At 39.6% G+C, this 22,416-nt stretch overlaps 1 protein-coding gene across 2 annotated transcripts in view; it reads left to right on the top strand.

The window, feature by feature from the left end:
- The window catches only part of RAB31 (RAB31, member RAS oncogene family), a 126,776-nt gene extending 105,983 nt beyond the window's left edge, over positions 1-20,793 (top strand). For both annotated transcript variants that reach the window (XM_011366154.2, XM_023534175.1), the window contains exons 6-7: positions 4,360-4,469; positions 17,294-20,793. In XM_011366154.2, the coding sequence (XP_011364456.1) occupies positions 4,360-4,469; positions 17,294-17,391 (208 nt within the window). In that variant the 3' untranslated portion in view covers positions 17,392-20,793. The remainder of the gene's footprint in view (positions 1-4,359; positions 4,470-17,293) is intronic.
- The last annotated feature ends 1,623 nt before the right edge of the window (positions 20,794-22,416 follow it).

Raw genomic sequence — 22,416 nt, 5'->3', positions numbered from 1 at the left:
GTCCATATGCTGTTCAGTAGTGAAGACCAGCAATCAGCTAACTCAACAGGTAGATGTGTCTAGATATAGACGTGAAAGAGCCCACTGAGCCTGTAACACATGTCATGCACAGGTGAGTCCATAAAATGCTCTACTGTGCAGTGTTCACCATTGGGGGTGGTCACCCCTCCCCACTCCTGACTGGTACTACTTTCGCTCCTCATGACTCAGCTCTTGACTCCGACCCTGACTCTTGTCTCTTCTTCTTGTCCTTTGAAGTCAGTGTCTCCCTGCCAAGGACTGTAGCCTCTCCTGTGGTCTCCAGCTTTCCCACTTCTCATGTCCTTTGTGTCTCCTGTTGGCTCCAGAGGGAATCCAGCCCTGGCCCTGAGTTCTACCTTCCATCCTGACCACTCGGCCTCCTTGTAGTTGGCTAGTCCCTGCTGCATCGAGGGGGCTGGGACTGCAGATAGTCCAGTAAGAACCCCTTAGTAGTGCTGACATTTAAGGGTCAGGCAGAATATGATCAACTCCTGAAAGAGAGGGAAGGAACAGCAATGAGAGGAGCGTGGGGCTTTGTTGGTGAGGGGAGTTGCGTGGGTGGGGGCAAGAAACCCAAGTCTGTACTTTCTGGCTAGTTTGCAGTAACACTTCTGGGTGATTTCTGTGAGTCCTGACTTTCTGCACATAGTTTAGTCTAGAAAGTCTAAATATAATCTTTCCCATCAAAATTGACTGTGTTTATCCCTTGGCAAGTTTCAGTTTACCTGTTTCAATGTCTAATGTAGTGTCCAGCATATGGCAGACACTTGATAAACAGTTGTTGAAAATAGTGAACAAAAGTCACTGGATGTCATAGTCTCGTGTAATCATAATTGCGGAGGCCAGTGATGGCAGCCTTCCAGCCCTGAGGTTCTTCTGTGCAGCGGGCCTCTCCTGAAATGCAGCTGGAGTTCCCAAGTTGCTATTTTACATGTCTGCAAGAAGCTCTGAGGAAGTATGTCCTCACCTTTCTAAGATGCTTCTTTCAGACTGTAATTGCTCTGTTTGTTCTAACAACAGTTTTCTGATACCAACTGGGTATTCTGCAATTCAATTAAATTCTGATGCTAGCTACCCTGAATTAGTGTAGGCCCAATAAATTAAGGACTCAGTCCCACAAGACTGCACCCCCCAACTTCAGATGCCAGCCACAAGTCTTGGGTATCCCCAAGTTACTCTCACTTCTGCCTGAAAGACTGAAAATTTTGGGGGTTCCCATAACCCTCTACCCCCTCTGGTTTGATAATTCACTAGAATGGATTCATAGAACTCAGGAAAACATTAGACTTATGATTATAGTTTTTCTATAAAGGTGTAAGTCAGGGCCAGCCAGATGGAAGATCTCTGCATATGGCAAGGTTTGTGGGCAGGGGCATGGAGCTTCGATGCCCTCTGTGGACATGCCTCTTTCCCAGCACCTCCAGGTGTTCACCAACCCAAGGCTCTCCAAACCTGTGTCGAAGAGTGTTTCTTGAGGCTGCATTACTTAGTCATGATTCATTAAATCTCCAGCACCACTCCTTCCCCAAAGGTTGGGGGATGGGCTGAAAGTTCTAACCCTGTAGTCCTGTGGATGGTTCCTCAGGTGACCAGCCCTCATCCTGAAACTATCTAGAGGCCCCTCCCTATCAGAAACTTGGGTGTGGTCTAATGGGGCTCATGATGAATAACAGAAGACACATCTATCAGTCAGGAAACTCCATGAGTTTTAGGACCTCTGTGCCAAGAACCAGGGACCAAGACCGAATGCATATTTCTTATTATACCATGGTAATGGAAATGTATTTTGGCAGACACATGTGGTCGGTCTTTCTAATCTCACCCAGTTCATATTAGAGGGACTTTCACTGGCCTTCCAGACTCTTAAGAGTAGAAACCTGTTCTTCAGGAGGATAGGATACACCCTTCCCCTGCCTCCACTCCCAACTCCAGCGTATTACAGTTTGAGGATATTTTGAATCCATGTATTCTTTGTCTATAAAGATTGAAAGAATGGCCTCTGGATGTGAGTGTCAGCTTGGTGGCTGTGTTGTCAAGGCCTGATGGGAGCAAACTGGGGGCCTTGGGTTTGACCCTGCCTTCACCCCAATCACTCTCTCATCTTGGGCAAATCATTTATCAAGCAGTACTTGTTTCTAAACTTTGGAGAAGTCTGAGGACACGTTTTTCTTATCCCTCCATTTCAAGGTACACCATTGTAGACTGTGAGATAATTAGCCTGTCCTGGTTTACTGTTGTCCTCAGCATGGATATTTTGGATTGTGTTGTAACTTCGTTCTTACCTTAATCTTGCCAAAACCTGTTCTCCTCTTTGTCCCACAATGAGACTGATGAGAGAGGAACTAAGGAATTGTGTAAGTGTGTGTGTAACCTTCCCTCACCTGAGGGGTCTCTGAAGCTTCTTTGATTGCCAGATGCACCCCCACCTCCAGGTAGAGATGAGTAGGCCACAGCCTGTTTTATTTGTCCTACATTTAGGCAGAGTTGAGCCCCACCCTTCTATTTCTGGTTTGACAAAGACTGCTAAGAAGAAATTTAAAAATGGGGGTAACATGTCAGACGGAACTTAGAAAACCTCTTTTCTGGAATATTTCAAATGTAAAATGTATTGCCACCAAAAAACTTAAGATTTTTTTAATACCTGCAAGAGGCCTGTGGCTTGTCTGTTAGAAACAATGAGGACAGTAGTTTTAGGAGTATAATTTTTTCCAGTATCTCTTTGGTAAGAAAGACTCTGGAAGTATAGATTCCAGCTGACACAGCTCAGGAGACCTCTCTCCTCTGGCGTGTAATCCTGCGACCTCTGGCTTTAATATGGTAGGCTCTAGTTAGGCCCTTTTCCAACTAGTACCTGAAAGTCCTCTCATATGATGTGGGATACATAAAGAATTTAAATGCCAAGGTGGAATTTTCTCCATAGCTTTATAAACTAGTTGTAGCCATTTATGAGGAATTTGGAGTGGGTGGAAGAAAGAGAAGGAGATGGGGAAATGGAGGGAGTCTCTTCTCTCCCCGCTCCCAGTTTTGATTTTCTGCTTTCTTTCCTTTCTTTTCCTGTAGCCCTCCTAGTTTATCATTGTGTTCTCTGCCACCTACAGCATTAGAGGAGCTTTCAAATTCTCCTCTCTGCCCTCCTTTAGTTCATTTTGTGCACTATGATTTCCTAGAATGTAGAGCTTACCCTGTCACTGTTTTTCATTGGCCACTGGGTGCTTTCCTGCCCATCTGCCACGATTCCTGCTGGACCCTCTCTCTGACACCATATCATCCACCATTACACTCAAGACCGTGTTGGGTACAGAATCAGCTTTCGATACCCTCTGAGGATGAGGGAGCTTCCCTACCATGGGCTTTGTCAGGCTGTTGTATCATAATTCTTATCTGTGTTCTCTCTACCTGGCATGGCTACACTTTAGGTGACCTCTTCCAAGGCATTTTCTTGGCTTCCACTGTCAAAATGCATCGCTTTCTACCCCTCTACTCCTGAAGCACTTTACTGATACCTTTATTATCCACATATTGCAGATGTTACAATGTTGTGAATTAGAGTGACTATGGACGCTTTTGCCTTTGCTTTCAAATTTAGATTCAAGACGGTGGGGACTAGGGGGCTGGCATACAATAGCTGTTAAATGAATATTTGTTGACTAAATGAATAAACTTTTAGAGAATAGGAACTGTGACTTTCTAATCTTTGGATCTACCGTAATATCTTTACATTAAAAGTAAATCAATAAATGTCTTTTAAAATGTTCATTTAAATACAACTCATGTCCTAAAACTTTTGTAGGAACAGCTTTTTAGAGATCACAGTCTAAATATGTCATACCGTATTGTAGCTATTACAGCTCTATCCATGTTCATTTCCAAACTTTCAAATCGTGTCACATAGTTCATCTGATTTGTCAAAGATGATATATGGAAAGTCTTATAGAAACATGTGCACAAACACGCATGTGTACACACACATAATTTTTAAAAAATACTTTTCTTCACTATTATGGGGAAAATATTTGAAATCAACCCTAACTCTGAAAGCTGAAAGGTATACTGCCATACTCATAATGATTTTTCCTACTGTTCTGGGATTCTTTCCTTGTGTGGGACCAGGACAGTAGTTTATTGATGCACATCTTGTCTCTGCGATGCCAGAGACCAGGTTTTAAACTTTAAAATTCTCATCCATACTAGGTTTTCAATAATTGCTGAGCAATGGAGTTGGTATCTTACAGGAAAATAAAAGAGCTGTTTCCACATGAGCTTTTGTTTGGTCTGTTGGGGTTATTTATATTTTACAAATGAGTATTCATTTCTGTCTGGGTTTGACCTCTTTTCCAGGGAGGTTCCCTTGAAGGATGCAAAGGAATATGCTGAATCCATAGGTGCCATTGTGGTTGAAACAAGTGCAAAAAATGCTATTAATATCGAAGAACTCTTTCAAGGAATCAGTAAGTACCTGAAAGTGTGTTATCAGCTTTGCTTAAATTGTAATGCCTCTGACAGTCAAAGGATGAAATCATAAAGCTCTAAAGTAGAGCTTTTCCTCTGTGTGAATTTGCTGTGATGCATCTGAAACCTATGAGCATGTGGTTGTCAATACTGGCCTATATTATGTCTCCCAATTCTAGATTTTCATAATTCTGTGCTTTAACCTGGCAGTTCTGTGTTTTATGATCCAAAATGAAGTAATTTGCAAAATAAAATTATTTTAATTAGAAAATTATGTATTCTATACATAATTCATGGTTATTCCTCGTGAATAACCTTTATCCAAGAGCATTTATATGCAGGGGTGGAAAAATTAATTTTCCTTCTACTCTTCTAAAATCTTCTGGCTAGACTAATAATCAAATTGACATGAGACAGATTAATGAAAAAAATGACCAGATTTGTTACGTATGCATATACGGGGCTTCATAATAATAGGGGACCCAGAGACAGATCTGGCAATTGAGGCTTATATGCCATCTTGAGCTAAGGAGAAGGGGAAGTTGTAGTTTGGAACTACAAAGGACAGGAAGGCAATTCACATGGAAATGGAAAAGCAAATGTTTGGTAGAAAAATGTTTGTTGGGCCATCTTTAACAATGGGACACAGAGTGGACATTAATCAAACAGGCCTTGTTAGGTTCCCTTCTGTCTATCACATACTAGTTCATATTAAACTATAGTTATCTATGATGATAGCTCCCTTCCTGGAGCAGGTCCTCTATCTAAATTCTTTTAGGCACTTTGGGGGAAGGTCAGAGTTTCTTCCTGAGTCTTTCTTTTCTTAAAAATAATCAATCAATAGCCCAAAAGGCATGTTTTGGGGTGGCAAATTCTGCTTTCCCTTGTATGTTAGTATGTTGAGGGGAAGAGAAATAAAATAGAAGTTATAGAAAACTGAAGCCACCCCTTAAACCGAATGACTCTAGGCAAATGAAATAAGAGAACCTTCTAGTATTTTCTTTTGCCCAATGATTGCCAACAAAAACAGTGTCTCCATCCCATGTGACCTGAAATTGGGAATTGGGTGGAGAGTCAATATGTAAAGATTTTCCTCTTTTCTGATCAGCTAGTTAATGGAAGGTGATGGCTCCCTTTTTCATCTCCAGTTCTGGGCAATAGTACGCTTCTCTTTCTTTATGCTGCTTCCCCATGAATAACCTTTATTCAAGAGCTGTTTGCCAGCCGATGGCCAGATCTTGCCTTCATAACCTTTCTGGTAATTATTTTCTGTTCTGGGTCCCTTCAGAGAGTGACCTGCTGAGAGCTGTCTTAGGAAACTGTGTCCTGAGACATCTTTGGAGTGTAATTGGGGACTTTGCAAGAAGTATGTGTTCAGTGAGGTGCGGAGACTCAAAGTCCTGGGGTAGTCACCTTAGGAAAAGTTGAACTCCTGAACAGTTGTCAGTTCTTGTCAAACATCTTGGCTCCAGATAGTTCCAGGAGGGAATTCCAGAAGGGAAACTGATAGTGTGATCTCGCTGAGGTCATTCTTGGCGATGCTCTCAAAGTCAGAGGGGCCATCACTTCCCAGAACAGATTTGATTTCCTTTTAACTGGTTCATTACTTCAGACCCTGAGAACCCACAGCAGGGAATGTTCTGTTTTGTTTCTTTTGGCTTGATGGGGAATTCACTGGAGATGGGGAACTCTGACGGTTACTTGAGCGATAAAGAAATGCACAGAAGAATGCAGCTAAGCCCTGCACAGCCTGGGCCCCCTTGTTCGCTGGGTCTACACCACCTTTCCTTTCTGCCTCCTTCAGAAGGATTCGTTTTCCTGTCATTTCACGCTCTCAGCAGAATAGTATTCTCCAAGCTCATTGACCAGAGTGGTTGAACTCTAGAGTGCTGGGCTGTGATTTTATGTTGGAAACCCCTTATTCCCAGATGCCAGTTCCCTCCCGAAAATGGCTGTGGGTGCAGCGCTCTGCTGTGAAGAAACTGCTCAGCTGTGCTCTGTAGCTGTATAACTCTGGGTGACATCTGAACTTGAACTCATTCCATTAACCTCATATTTCCTCAAATTAAGCTCATTCTTTTCTGTTGGCAGTTGGCTTTCCTGGTAGGTTAGGCTGATTGTACAGCTATTAAATATTTGTTTCCGCTAATGATTTAATAAGTAAAGTTAGATAGCTCCTGAGGACTGTGAAGCCCCGCCTTTCCTTTCTGCAGCTCCTTGTGTTTTCTAGAGCCCTCTCCCCCACGTAAGCCTCTGAAAGGTTGACAGTGCAGACTGCAGGGCCCTGCAAGGAAACACAGTGCTCTGCATACCTGAAATTTAACTTGAGGTTTCTGCATGAGCTAGGAGACTTTCTGAGGTTTATGTAATTCATTATTAAAATAAAAAATGAAATAAGGACCTCAAAGAAGAAAACAACCTAAGCAGGAAGAATTCATATCTCAGCTTGAAAGATATTTCTTTGTATGGTCCAGCCAGTATAAATTCCTTCAGGCATACATGAGGTCTTTGTGGCTCAAAGGGATGGGGACTTTGAATAAGGAATTCCTGAGATTCTAGTGGTCTGTTCATTTAAGAGAAAACAAGTCTTTTACTTAAAGCACTGGGTGATTATGGCTTCAAATAATTAATTTCTATAGAAGCCGTACAATACTTGTATCAGTTTATCTTCCATGCCAAATAAACAACTGTTTGTTTCTGTTTTATTATACTTCGTTCGGTTGTAAGTTCCTTAGCAAAGAAGCCTGTAAATATCCAGCTTGGGGCAGGATCTCTCTCCACATACATACTGTAAGCGCTGGTGCCTTCCCAGCCTCTTTACGCCTTCAGGTGAATTTCTTCAGAATGGGATGTTGTAGCCTAACCACAGAATAAAAGCCCTTTTAAAAAGGTGTGCTTAAGTAAAATTCATTCATATTGACTTGGATGAAGAGACAAATGTTTCTCTTTTACATTCTCAGAGTGTTCATAAACCAGAAATGAGTCAACTGTGTTTTCTGAACATGAGTTAATATGCTTTCTAACTGGAAATTGTTTACCAAAATGTTATCTATTTTCAAAGACTGGTGTTACCCTGGAAATGATTTAGGCTCTGGCCTGTTTGGAATGGTTTGTGCACAGGCCCCATGTAGTGCAGTGTCCTCTAGGAGCCCTTTTGTAAATCACATTTTTGATCCTACTTTACCCCACTGCCTGGAGCTAATTCTCTTCCATGTATTTCTATCCAGCATTGTTCATTTTTCTTTCTTGGATTTTTATACCTTTGAACATTAAAAGTTTCCTCTTTGAGTTGTAATATAAGAAGAATTCTTGGCCAAGAAAATTGTTACACATTTGAGTTTTTAAATTGGCGCAAAAAAAACACAATGAATATTCTGCTGCTGTTTACTCATTACAGTGTTAGAAATCAAAACCCCAAATCCTGTTATTCTTCCTTATGAAACTACTCTCTCAGCTTGTGTCTGTAATTGTAACTTGAAAGGCAGGGTACAGAGCCCGAATGTCAGCCTTTGCTCCTCAACAGGCTTTGCCTTTATTCTCTCCTTCGTCCATTTGCCTTCTTTGTGTGATGCTCCTTCCTTCCTCCCTGCAAACCTTAATTCCTTCAAGGTCCAGTCCAAATCTCTCTCTTCGTGAAGTCTTTATCTGCCCCAGCTCTCACTGGTGGTGCCTGCCTTTAATTTGAGGTCTCTTGCATCTGAATATGACATTTGAACATATTCTCCATTTAAAAAATTCTCCAAGTGTTTCAGGTATCTGTCTATTCTTCTGGCGAGACTGTAAGTTCTCTGGGAGCAGATCTTATTTCATCATATTCCCCATAAAGCTGAGACTAGTAAATAGGATAGTGCCAAATTCAGTGTTTTGAATTTGGACCTTCGACCTCATTTCATGGGGTTCCAGGAGATATTATTTCAGTGGGTTCACTAGATCAAGTGAAATGTGCTCACTTTTCTATAGGGACATGAGTTTGCATAGCAGCCACTTGGACAGGCCTAGTGTCTCTTCTTTCATTTAATCAACCAATGTATCCTGTGCCCTTTTGTGGGCCAGGTGTTATGCTAGACACCAGGGGCATCATGGTGAACAAAACAAACTGACAGTTGAGTGGGGAGAGACAGGCTGTGGGCATAGGGTCAAATATACGTATAATTACACATTGTATAAATGCTGTGAATCAAAGGAACAAAGACTCTGGGGAAAGTGATGGGTGGGGATTTTAGATTGAGTGGGAAGATCTCCCCAAGGAAATGATTTTAAGCTGGAAAAATGAGAAGAGGACAGTTGGGCAAAGAGCTCAGGAAGGGCTTGTCAGGCTAAGTGAACACCATGAGCTGAGTTCCTGAGGCAGGAAGTGGTGTGGTACATTTAAGGAAGAGAAAGGAAACTGGAAGGCTGCAGGGTGGGGGTTCAGGACAGTGGTGGGAGGTGAGCTTAGAGACTGAGCCACATCCTTGCTTGACCTTGTAATGGGAAGGAGGGAGTGATACTCCAAATGCAACTAGAAGCTCTTCAGGTGGTTTAAGCATACATGTGGCTTATCTAGTTTACACTGACCAAAAGATTATACCATTCGAGACTGTATTGGGAGGAGAAATGCTTGGAAAGGGCTCACTCAATTAAGATGCTGTTTTAGTAATCTAAGAGAGCGGTGGTGGCTTGGACTAGAGTAGAGAGAATTTGTTGTGAATTTCAGAAATGTTGAAAGAACCAATAACACTGTGTAGTGGGTGGAAAATGAGGAGGGAGAGAGAGAGAGAGTGATACCAAGACACACTCCCAGGGTTCCCCTTCCTGCAGTGGGGAAGACTGGGACTGGATTCATTATGAGCCTGGCAGGCTGCATTCTGGAGTGTGAGGAACACAAATTTTGGTTTGTGGATTTTAATTACTCAACTCATACTTTTTTTTTTTTTAAACTCTCCCTGAGGGCTAAAAGAGATGGGGCTGCAGGCTCACCAGAAAAATGTCTGGATTGGGGTGAGACCTCAGCCAGACAGCTGTGCTTTTGCTCCAGTGAATTTGAATTTCGACTGTTGAGAAGAGCACACCAGGCTTTCTCCCGAAAATCATACCTAGAGACTTTGTAGACATTGAATTAGGTGTATTGTTTGTTTCTTGTTAGTTTGAGAACAGGGTGAGAAATATTTGGCTTTTTAAAATGAATATAATTAGAGATACAGGCATATTGATTTGGAAAGATTAGAATAAGACGTTAATATGAAGGAGAGGAAGCTAAGACTTGTGGGCAGTAATCATGTCTTGTTCTGTAATCATTTGTTGCACAGAGTGTTAGGCATTTTCAGTCCACTGTATTTTTGTAATTTCTTAGGTTGTTACATTTGGTTTGGAGCAGGTTAAAGAAACTTAAAAAAAAAAAAAGTTTGCAAATTTTATAATAGTATAGCAAGCTGTCACATGAAGGCAAATTTAGCTGTTAAAAGATAAGGAAAGGACAAAGACAAAGCCTGTCCACTTTCTTATCACCAAAAAAGTTAATTTAGCAAATGCAATAAATAAAAGGAGATGCCTGGGAAATAATGTCATTTCAAATATGTATAAATTGGATATCAAAAGCCCTGAACATGTATATCTTTGATCCCAGAGATTATAAAGAAGAAATTGATCAGCTGTGCAAAATGTAGCAATGTTTAAGATATAGCAAGCTCTTTTTATGTGCCATTGTTGCTGTTGCTTAAATATATTTTAACTCATTAATGCATCACTTATCCTATGAAACAGGCACTACTATCATTCCTAGTTTATATGTGAGGAAATTGGGGCATGGAGAGGTAACTTGCTCTAGGGCACATAGCTACTTAAGTGAGAAGGGCCAGTTTCAGAACGTAGGCAGTCGGGCTCCTGAGTCCTTGCTCTCAACTCCTAGTCCATATCACTTCTCATTGCAAATGGCAGCTTAAACGATAACGTTATTCATGATAGTGAAAAATAGGAATGACTTAACTGTCTGAAAGTTAGGAAATAGTTTTTTAAAAATTCCGATACACAATTATAAACCAGTGATTAAAAACAATATTGTAAATCTGCATTTACTGACATAAAAAGATAAATTGTCAAGTATGAAGCAAAAGTTAGAGTGGTTTGTATTATATGCTGATTTCATAAATTATGAACCATATAATATATAATAGTAAACAATATATTCTTCTGGGTAAAGATTTGAAAGATACATGATGTTAAAGTGCTGACAATGGTGGTTTCAGGGTGGCGACATCTCAGAGAACTTAAAAAAAAAAGACTTTATTCTGGAAAATTTTAGATATACATACCAGTAAACCAAGTAATACAGTAAACCATCATGAACTTATAACCAAGCTGGTTTCATCTCTACCTCACACTCCCCCACACTCCTTGCCCGTATTATTTTGAAGAAAACCCCAGACATTTCATCTGTAAATATTTTCAGTATGTAACTTTTTTACATAACAATTACATTGTCATATTAATAATCATAATGCTATTATATTAATATCAAATATTCAGTGATCACAGTTTTTCAAATAGCTCATAATTGTCATAAATAGTTTTTTTGCTTGCATTTTATATTGTAATCCAATTGTTGGAATCAGTATGCAAATAAGTTACACACATAGTGATTAGTTGATATGTCTTTTAAGCCTCTCTTAAGCAGGAGGTTCCCTCTCCATCTTTCTTTCTTTATTTCCCTCAAGAAATTTCTTTATTCAAGAAATTAGAGCAGTTGTCCCACAGAGTTTAACGTATAGATTTTGCTGAGTTCCCTTTTATCACTGAGTGGTATTCCATTGCATGCGTAAACCACAATTTGTTAATCCATTCACCTAACATTTGGGTCGTTTTTAGTTTTTGGCAGTTACAAGTAAGATTGCTCTGAGCATTCATATATAAGTTTTGTGTGGGTGGAATGCCTGGCCTACCTGGTAGGTAATGTTTAACGTTTTAACAGGCTGCCAAACTGTTTTCTGAAGTGGTTTTAGCATTTTACATTCCCACCACCAATGTAGGAGAGCTCCAATTGCTCCACATCCTTGCCAACACTTGGTATGGTCAGTTGATAAAATTGTAACCGTTCCAATAGGAATGTGGTGGTATCTCCTTGTGGTTTTAATGTACCTCTTCTTAATAACTAAAAATGTTCACTGTCTTTTTGTTTGCTTATTTGCAATCCTTGTGTCTTCTTTGGTGAAGTGTCTTTTCAAATTTAGGCCATTTTGCATCGAGTTGTCTGTCTTCTTATTGTTGAGTTCTAAAGATTATTTATGTATTTGGATACATACTCTTTATCAGGTATTTGCTTTTCAAATGTTTTTCCCCAGGCTGTGGCTTGTCTTTTCATTTGCTTAACAGTGTCTTTGGAAGAGCAGAAATTTTTAATTTTGATGAAGTCTAGTTTGTTAGGTTTTTTTTTGTGGCTTATGTTTTTTGTGTTTTATGATTTTTAAATATTAAAATAAAAAATTAAAGGCATATATCCATACAGTAGAATATTACTCAGCGATGAAAAGCAAATGAGCTATCAGGCCACAAAAAGACATGGAAGAACCTTAAATGCATATTACTAAGTGAAAGAAGCCAATTCGAAAAGATTGATTCAATGTTTGATTCCTTCTGTATGACGTTCTGGAAAAGGCAAAGCTATGGAGAGAGTAAGAAGGTCAGTGGTTGCCAAGGACTTGGATGGGGAAGGAGGGATTAATAGGTGAAGCATAGAAGAGTTTTAGGGCAGTGAAGCTATTCTGTTTGATACTGTAATGGCAGATACATGTTTTTGTACATTTATCAAAATCCATAGACTGTACAGCACTGAGTTAACCCTAAAGTAAACTATGAACTTTAATTAATGATAATCATCAATAATGGCTCATCGATTGTAATAAATGTTCTATACTAATGCAAGATGTTAAGAAAAGAGAAATTGGAGATGAGGGGGAGGAGTACATGGGAACTCTCCATACTTTATGTTCAGTTTTTTTCTGTAAACCTAAAACTGCTCCCCCGCAAAAAAAATAGTGTATTAATTTGAAAAAAAATAAAAGGAGGCGGGCGAGATGCCTTTGAATAATAAGGAAGCTGAATGATTTTAGAAGTCATTCAAGCCCTCCATGTTGAAGACATTTGCCATTTTGCACTATCAGCCAATGGAGGCCTTCCCCCTTAATTTTCTCTCTGTTGGCACACCACCTTCTTTCAGCCCCCTAGACTTTTAATTTTTTTAAATTCCTCTCTTCGCCTTTCTATATCTAATCAGTTGTCACATCTACCAGGTGTCTTCCTATAATTCTGTTTCCATCTTTGGTTTCTACTTCCCTCAACACCCAAATTAAGGCCCTCATTATCTCTGACCTGGACTTTCTGCAAGCCTTCTGACTAAATTCGCTTCTTGTCTCTTAAGCTATTCTGGTCCTATATAGAATGTTATCTCATTTCTCATGTCTAGACTCTGTATTCTAATATCCAAGTTCATCTAGTAATTCCAATATTGTCCTCTTACAAGGAGTTACAGGAAGTGACCTCAAATCATGGGTGTCTCCCCCTGCCCCCATTCTGTATTCTTAGGGCCATATTCCACGACTGTAAGCCACTACAATGTTCTGGAGAGACCCACTCTCTAAATGAAGAGGGTTGAAGGTCATTATCAAGAGTAAAAACTGTCAAATCCTAACAAACTTGGTTAATTTTCTGAATGATTCAGAAAATCAGGATCAAGAAATGGAAGTTAAACAGCGACTGCCAGCACCACTAACACTCAACAAAAGATAGGGAGCCAAGTAAATACTGGAACTGGAGTGAAAGGTGAGTATATAAACAGCGAAATGGTCAGGGAGGACTGTAAGCTCATGCAGGAAATGGCGGGTCTACCACACAAGGAAAACAAACAGCTGCAGCGAAGCATGCTAGATTATTTTTGTTGTGTGTAAAAGCATTACAGCCTCCAGAGCCATGATAAAATTTATAGACTTGGACTTTTTTTTTCCCACATACTGCATTCCTGAGGAACCATTTATAAAACCTGCTTTTTTTCTCGGCTGTCAACTTTCAGGAAAACTGAATTTCAAAAAAACAGTCATAACTTTTCCCAAACAGAATCTTACACAATCCAAACCTTATTAAAATAAACACCCTGGCCTAAGATTTATACTCAAGAATGACTTGTTATGGAGATTGCATACTCGGAGGACATTTTGTAAGAGTGGAAACATGCCAACGATGCTTGGAGCCTTTTCATTTGTTTGTGTATACATATTTGTCCTGTTCTATGCCTCATGTAATTAATACTGATTCAACAGTGCTCCAAGGTGATCACCTTGATACAAAACACTGTGGCCATTTTCTGGAACTATTCTTTTGTCTAAGTACATTTAACTTTTATTCGGTAAGTTGGAAATCACTCAGACCACAAGTTCCTGAGTGCTTGTGTTTTCACAGTGCTGTTTGTTTCCTTCTCTCTCTCTCTTTTTTTTTCCAGTTTTTATTGTTTATTGGAGTAACGTTGGTTAATACAATTATATAATTTTCAGACGTACATTATAATTTGACATCTATTATTGTGTGTTTACCGCCCAAAGTCCAGTTTCCTTCAGCTACCATATATTTGATCCCCTTACCCACTTCACTCTCCCCCTGCCCCCTGTTTCCTTCTTTTTTTGAGATGCTTGCCTCATTGTTATAACCCTGCTTTCCTCTCTCTCCCTTAAAGTGGAAGTACTTCCTTTCTTCTCACTGTTTGAAGTTGGAATGGGTGAGACACCTCCCAAGTCGAGTGTTCTGTAGAGGAGCAGGGGCTTCAATCCTAGTAACTGAACCCTGAGTATCAACCATTGTGAGCCAGGAGGCAGGGGCTTCTCCCCTTGCAAACTTCACCTGAGCAGTGCCCAGAACCATGACTCTTCATTGTCACTAGTTCTTTCCACAGTAGTGATAGCCATATATCTATATTGTATAGTAGTCATCAAGTTACTTTCTCATCTTTTTATAGGTGAGGAAAGGAAATCTTGGAAGTATTCAGTAACTTGACCAAGTTCATGTAACTGGAATACTGACTCTCAGATTTCAAAATTTTTTCTGTCGGATGAGCAAAATGAAGTCTGAGAAAATTGCAGTAATTCTGATTTTTGAGAAATGTTTTGTCCTAGTAAGTGAGATTTTGAATATGCTGGAGATAAACAGAACCTGGTGCCTCTAAGAAGCCAGATTCAACAACTGTTTCAAAAACACTGATAACAGTTTAAAGTGAATAAGAGGGGAGTCTCCTTGAGGCATGACTCAGGTCTTAATCTTGCATCTCAAACATTGTCTTATTGTCTTGCTTATTGTCTGCTTAGAGAAGTGAGGGGTGGGAAAGAGGAAGGGAGAAGGGGAGAGCAAGGAGGGGTGCTGATGGACTGCCCTAGCATTCCCGTTTTGTTTTTGTATGCTCCTTGTTTTCAGATTTTCACCCACTTTTGTGACTTTAATAAATATCTTATGTATAAAGTTTTTCTATATTTGGGATACTTATGTTAGAATTAACAACATAAGAATAGCATGAAGTCGATGTTAGTATAGATAGTGATTTTGATAATTGCCAAAAATACTGATCGGTAAAGTGCTTGTCTTAGTTAACTAGGGCAATAGCTTGCACCAAGCAGAATTATAATTTTGTCCAAAATTATTTCAGATGCAAAAGCAAAAGTTCCTATTGCAGTACCTAACACACTCGAGAGGCACCTAAAATATTATTATTTTAAGTAACTTAAATATTGATAAAACTTGAAACTATCATCCCTCCAAAACACATCACTTTCTTTCAAGGAGTAACACTTGACCAGTGAGATCTGACCTAGATAAGTCAGAATATGGGTAGTCACTGGGAACTTTTCCTCTCTTTATCACTTAAATTGACAAAGTAGGAGCATTTTGTTTACTTCCTTTTAATTCTGACTAATAAAAGAACACAGCCTGTCCAGAAGAGGAAAACACATACGTGTGCTCTCATTTGCTTTGGGATTAGGAGTGAACATTTTCGAGAATGGCCAGCAAAAGCTTTGTATAGTTTTGTTGGCCATATGAAATGGCAGAAGCAATAGCTGCAGAAATTATTACAATGTTCCCATCTGCTCCATAATCAGACGAAGAGTCATTAATTTTGAATTTTGGATAATTGCCAATGACCTTAATTGTTATGCTTGAGCTTTAGTGAATGGCCACACCACCCAGTCTACACAATGCATTGATATCTTTGAAATGAACTGTTTCTGCCCCTGTGGAAATGCACCTCTCTCAGGGCATTTTGACTCTTTACGGTCCTTAGGTAATATCCACTTGCACTAAAGGACTTTGTCTTTGGAACTATTTCCCTTCCCTTTCTAATTGCTGGTTACTTACTAAACTGATATGCTAATTAGCTGATTAAAAAATCCTTATTTTAGAGCTAGGTTTCATGCTTTTTTCTTAGGAGATAGAAAGGTAGCATAGAGAGCTAATGTGGTAGAGTGAAAAGAACACAGGCTTTGGAATCCATCAGAAAAATCAAGATGTAAGTTACAAAGAACCACCTGTGCCACTAATTATGAATGTGAGCTTCAGCACCTAACCTAAGTTCTCTGAGGCCTAGTACAATAGTGATGAAAACAGCAATCCACTAACTTCACGGGGTTAAATGTGGATAGTGCCTATGAAAAAAATTGGAAAATTTTGAGATTATAAACAAATATTTGTGATTTCCAGATTCCATTGCCTTTTTAAAAAGGCAACATAACTTTAATAAGATAAAACTCACATATCTGATATTGACAACAATCCTGTATTATAAACTTCAAAGTTAATAAGTGACTAGCTCTTAATTGTTCCCATGACAAAAAAGAAATGATAATTATGTGACATCATAGGGGTGTAGGCTAATGCTATGGTAGTAAGCATATTGAAATATATAAATGTATCAAATCAACTGGTTGTATACACTTTAAACTTATATAATGTTATATGTCAATTGTATACCAATAACAATTAATTTTTAAAAACTCAAATACCATACATTTCACCCATTTAGAGTATACAATTCAATGGTTTTTCATCTAGTCACGGATATATACAACCATCATCCATTATCAGCTTAGTCAGCTTTAGAATCTCTATCACCTAAAAATAAAACCCCCACATCCTTTAGCTACCACCTCTCTGTCTCCCTGCATTGCATTTTAAATTCTTATTTTGTGTTTATTTACAGAGACGCTAGGATAATTTTAAAAATTAAGTAAAAATAAGATTACTTGTGGATGACATTAAAATAGTTTCCTGTGAAGAGTATCTCTCGGGACTTTTGTTAATGCTCTAAGTGCATTGGCAAGATGAGGGATGGGGAGCTAAGTGTTAATAAGTGATATTACGAGGAAGATTACGATTCCCAATCCAGTTCTATTTTAAGAAGCAGAAAAGATGAGTATGCACTGTTATTACTGAAGGCGGGGTGCTGCGGAGCAGCTCTTTCCAGTGCCACAGATCTGCGGAAAGGCTGGGGAAGAACAGTGGGCTGATGCTTGTGCCGAGAAGGTGGATGAGAACTTTCCCCTCTACTCAGAAGCAAGAGGTTCCAAATCCAAGGAAATCTGTATTATCAGGAAGCTGATTTTTCTTTTCCTTAACTTTCCAAACAAGGGTTTGACTTTATTCAGCAGAGCAACAAAGGAAGGAAGTAGAAAGGCAGGAGGGAGGGAGAGTTACTCCTGGAGCCACTCCACTTTCCGTACAACACAACCGTTCCTGGAGCTGTTGAGGCTCGGTCTTAATCTGTGTGTGGTGTCCACTGGTAAAAAGGAACTCAGCTTTGGCCTTCTTTTTGTTCCAGGTCGCCAGATCCCGCCCTTGGACCCCCATGAAAATGGAAACAATGGAGCAATGAAGCTTGGGAAGCAAGCTACGCAAGCCAGCCGGCGGTGCTGCTGACCAGGGGTCACGGCCCACTGTACTTGAAGAAGCCAGAGTCACCTCCCCATGCACTGCTGAAGGACCCCCTAATCTTAGTGGCCTGGCACCTCACTTAGAGAGAAGTGAGCACACTGGCTTGGCATCATGGAAGACCCACAGGGAACGGGGCAGGAAAAGTCCCCGGAAAAGGATTCGAGAAAACTCTGGAAAAATTCACCACGTCGCCTTTTGTGCATGAAATGCACACGGGAGGGAATGGATGTTAGGTAATAAGTATAGTTGAGTTTTTGTTAAACCTTAGAATATTCTCAATTTGTACAAAAATCTTACTGGTTTATTATGTGTGTGAGATTATAAAGTGGTGCTCCACTCTGATTTCCTGTGTTCCCTAGCCAAATTCCAGTAACTTCTTCAGTGCCATTGCCTCTGTTGACTAACCAGCCTTCACTGAAAGGTTAATTTAATTTTATTTAGTTTGCCTTTCACTGAAGCATAATTGGACCATCACTCAAGCTTTTGTAAAAGTGGAGAAAGATGATGTATTAGAAACTGTTGCCAATATCTCCGACTCTTACTTGATGAACATTTTTCCAAGTTTTGATCATTATAGACAAACGAGCCCAATCTGGCTAAAAATATTGCATTTAATTTTGGGAGTGGGAGGCCTAGTTTGGAAGAGTCATTTAAAGTCACTGTATAAGCGGTGACAGATGTAGGACGTAAATATTATTCCAGAGACCATTTGGTATGCATCACCTCCACAGCAATAAATCCCTACTCTCTTAGAGAGGTTTTATTTTACTAAGAGTATTATTTTACTAAGAATTTGTGATAGTGTCACGTCTAAGGGGGAAATTAACTGGAGGACATTTAAGTCTATATCATAGGGCAAACTTCTAATAGCAGTTAATAACAGGTTACCGGAAAGCCAGCCAAGGGAAGTCCCAGCACCTTAAGATTCTAGACCTCTAACAGCACAATCAGAGAAAGCATTTGAGGAGATGCCAAGCCTGGGGAGGCAGATCTTAGGGCTCATGAGGACTCCAACTTTGGGATGCCAATGAACTGGGACTAGGCTGTGATAAAACCTTCCTTTTCAGGTACCCTGTCTGCTCAGTTAATTAAAGATGTCTGACTGCAAAGGCAGTAAAGGGAGAAAAGGCATGAAGAGGAAGAAAAACTATTTCTATTCCAAATTCAAATCCTATTACCATTTTAATTTTCATAAAAACCTGGAAATCAAGAAGCAGTATGTGTGTGTGTGTGGGGGGTCCTATTAGGTCTTACATCGGGAGGTGATTCTTAAGATTTGGAATGGTGCCTTTTGTTGGGGTTAAGGAACTGTGACAGAATGGCCTCAGAAATGGTTAATCGTGCAGCATGGTCCAGCCAGTACCTTCTTTGCCATAAACGTTCAGGGGCTGAGAAACATTTATTGAAAATTTACAGTGTTAAAGCCAGCAGAGAGATCATCAGCTGATTAAAGACCTCAAACTTTGAGTAACTCATGTGAGCTGGTGCTTCATGTCTTGCCACGACTGTGCCCTCTTTGCTCTTCACATATAGTGACACCGAGTCCCAACAAAACGAAAGAGTCCTTGAGAGACCAGGGCCAAGTTTACACTTCTCTACGTGGACAGTAATCAAGAAAATAGATGGAAATCACAGATTAAGGTGTTTTTGTTTGTTGTTGTTGTTTTAACAAAAGAATACGGTGTCAATTTGATTTTCTTACTTACTGCTTCGCTCAGCTTGCAAGAGTAGTTTGACAACCTTAAAATTTGAAGGCTGGAAACACTTATATTTGGTTCAAGAGTCTGAGCTCTCCCAGACAAGTACCTCAAAAAATGTTAGCAAGTGGCATTTGGATGTCTTGGTAGAGCTTTTACAGGGGTTTTTAGGGTTATCTCCACATTGTTAACATTACTTGCTAACATGATTCTGCTTGCAGGCCAAGCAATTATCATGCCTTTACAAAGATCAGAAATTTGGGATGAAAATTGAAATGACATTTTCCAGGTGACATGCAGGCTTATTTTGGAAGCTTTCCTCATCAAGCTGTCCCTGAGAACCTGGGTTTCTCTCTAGACAGCCTCTCAGGTTTCCTAGATAAGGTGGTATGCGTCCCAGTGGAGTTACACAGCTTTAGGCTGGATCTCTAGTGGTTCTGTCTTGTATAAAATGGCTGGTCTTATAAACATGTAGAGAACTACCCACGAATGAGCCCATGGTTTTATTTCAGAAGCACATGAGGGTGTGAAACCACTCTTTTCCCTTTCTGTATTGCTTTAACTATTCAAGCCAGTCAGATGACAGTGTATATAATTATTACTACTTGGAGCAACTAGTGAAAAGAGTGGATGGAACTTGGGCACACAAGCCTTCACTTAAACGTGGGGTCTTCTCTGAAGACAGATGCTTCAGCCTTGTCCAGGCTTTCTTATCTTTCTTTATTCTGCCTTGAGATTACTTTCTGTTTGTTCTAACAATTGAAGTATAACCAAGTAATACTATGTAATGGCCTGGATATTACTTTTGCTCCAAAATGTCAAGTTGTTTCATGTGATGTAGCATCCTTCACATAATTTCACCAAATTTGCTCCTTTCCCTCTGTTTTTTCCCCCCCTTTCATGTGCAGTATATGTATATGTGTAAATATGATTTCATATTTGTTATGCCAACATATAATCCGTTTCACTGGCTGAGTTTGGCTCATGACTGTGTGTTATATAATATGGACATGGGTTCTTATTGGGATTATTTCCCAGTGGAAAGCCCTAAGATGGCAGTGGAGTCAGACATTTTATGTAGGTACATAATTGACTTGCCATTTTATAATTGAAAATGGTACACTAGTGTGTTGAATGTGATATTACCTTGTAGCCTATAGAAGATCGAAGACTTAAAACTAACCTTTAGCCAACAAAGAGCTGTGCCCCAATGAAATTTGAATTAATTTTCTGAAGGAGGTTTGGACGACTGAAATATTTCCTCTTAAGATAAAAGAATATGGCATGTGATGGCTACATTGAGCTCCTTTTAGGGGACTCCACTTCTCATTGCTCTGCAATGCTTGTAGTGAGTTGAATAATGAGCTGGCTTATGAAAGAAAGGACTCTGAGCTGTATTCAGACCTGTTAGGTATCGAGTTTACTCTTTTAATCATTATTGTTGGAACCAGACCCAGTGATCCAATGTCAGGGCTCTGTTGTGTAAACCGCTCCTTTCTCTCGTGTTTTTATAAAGGGCTTCTGTCTGGGCCGGACCCAGTTCTCACATATAGAAGATGCCACTGTAGACAGGACCTTTCTACATTGTATTCTGTAGTAAAGCATTGCCACAACATCGCCCAATTGTATCTGTTATTTTTGGTTTAACACACACTGATTCCTACTAATAAATATTTCAAGTTTTACCAAATTTGTCTTTTTCTTATTATAATGTTCAGTATGATATATTTTTTTTAAATTAGTCACCCTGGCATAAAGAATGATGATTCCCCAGAGAAACTTGGGTACCTATACGTAAGAAGACACAGATAAAGATGTTCGCCGGCACTGTGCAATAGCAAAACATTGTCTTCCCCTAAGGAAACCAATAAATAAAATGTGGAATGGCGACATGATGAAAACAATAGGGTAATTAAAATTAATGCAAGCTCTATCATGCATCAGCATATATCTCAAAAAAAGTGGAATGCAGGGCTACCGTACTGCACAGCCCCCAGGGAGCCACTCTCACAGTGTGGTCTGTGAATGGAGTCCTCAGGAGCTGTGTGGTCTACAGCTTGAGCAACAGAGCTGTGGCCCTGGCTGAGTGAATAAAACAAGTTGAAGAAGTGCAAAAGCATACAAACTTATACAAAGCAATAACGTAAGTTGTTTATCAGCGTGAAAATAAAGGAAGAATTAAAAGGAAAAACATCAGCTTCATGATGGCGCTTACCTCTGGGGAAGGAGGGAAGTAAACAGGATCAGGGAGGAGAACAGAGGCCATTTAACTATAAGTAATTTTTATTTATTTCATGACGTAAAAATCTGAAGCCAATATGAAATGATAGCATTTGGAAATTCCAAAGTTTCATTAGTTTATATTTTGCTGTATTCCTTTTTTTTTCAAAGAGGATGTGGAAACAGACAAGGATTATTAGGCTGACTTCTTAAATATGCTAGAAGGATTTCATAAGTATAACCTGCCAACTTAATGTACTCAGTAAATTTTATGAGTTTTACTTATTCCCATCCCTTCATCATCTCAGCTCCCCACCTGCTCACCAACACACACATCCAATCTCATATGCACTTGTGGATCTTATTGCTTTCTATGAGAGCTTTGTTCGATGCATAGATGAACGAGGGGAAAGGGATATGATGAGGGAAGAAAGCAGTGCCTTATGTTCTCAGCAATTGAGTCATACCGAGAGCACATGCTGGGAAGCTGTTTTCCATATATAATCAAAAATTAAATAAAACACAAAACCTCACCGTCACCAAGAGACCCAGTGTTCTGATCGTGTAATAAAACAAGCCTTTTGTTTGCATTTACTAAGGAGTGGTTACCTATGTATGGCAACTTGGGGAACACTTCCTATTTAGTTAAGGATCTAAGCGCAAGGCCTGCTGGTTGGGAGAGGAGGGAGACCTCATTCTAATCCTATGAGCATCTGTTTCCAGGAATGTCTTCTCTAAAGTTTTGAGACACACTGCAGCAACGTGTAGTTCAACAGGCTGCTTGTACAGATAAGAAGCTATCTTCTCCTCTCCATTCCAGTGTTTATTTAAAAACCAAACAGATAATGCCAAGCATAGGCAGGTATTCTGAAAATGGGCGCTCTCATACGTTCTGGTCAGAGTATAAATTGGTACAAGCTTTCTCGAAAGTGACTTGACAATTGAATATTTAGAACATTTGAAAAGATCATATCCTATGACCCACCAATCCTATTTTTCTATTTCTAGGAATTAATTTAAGTGTATGTGCGTGCGTGTATATATATTATACATATATATGTATATGTATGTATTATACATAATGTACACATCT

Source organism: Pteropus vampyrus, unplaced genomic scaffold (genome assembly GCF_000151845.1).
Source record: "Pteropus vampyrus isolate Shadow unplaced genomic scaffold, Pvam_2.0 Scaffold122, whole genome shotgun sequence".
Lineage (NCBI taxonomy): Eukaryota > Metazoa > Chordata > Mammalia > Chiroptera > Pteropodidae > Pteropus > Pteropus vampyrus.
This window is presented reverse-complemented; position numbering and strand designations above follow the sequence as displayed.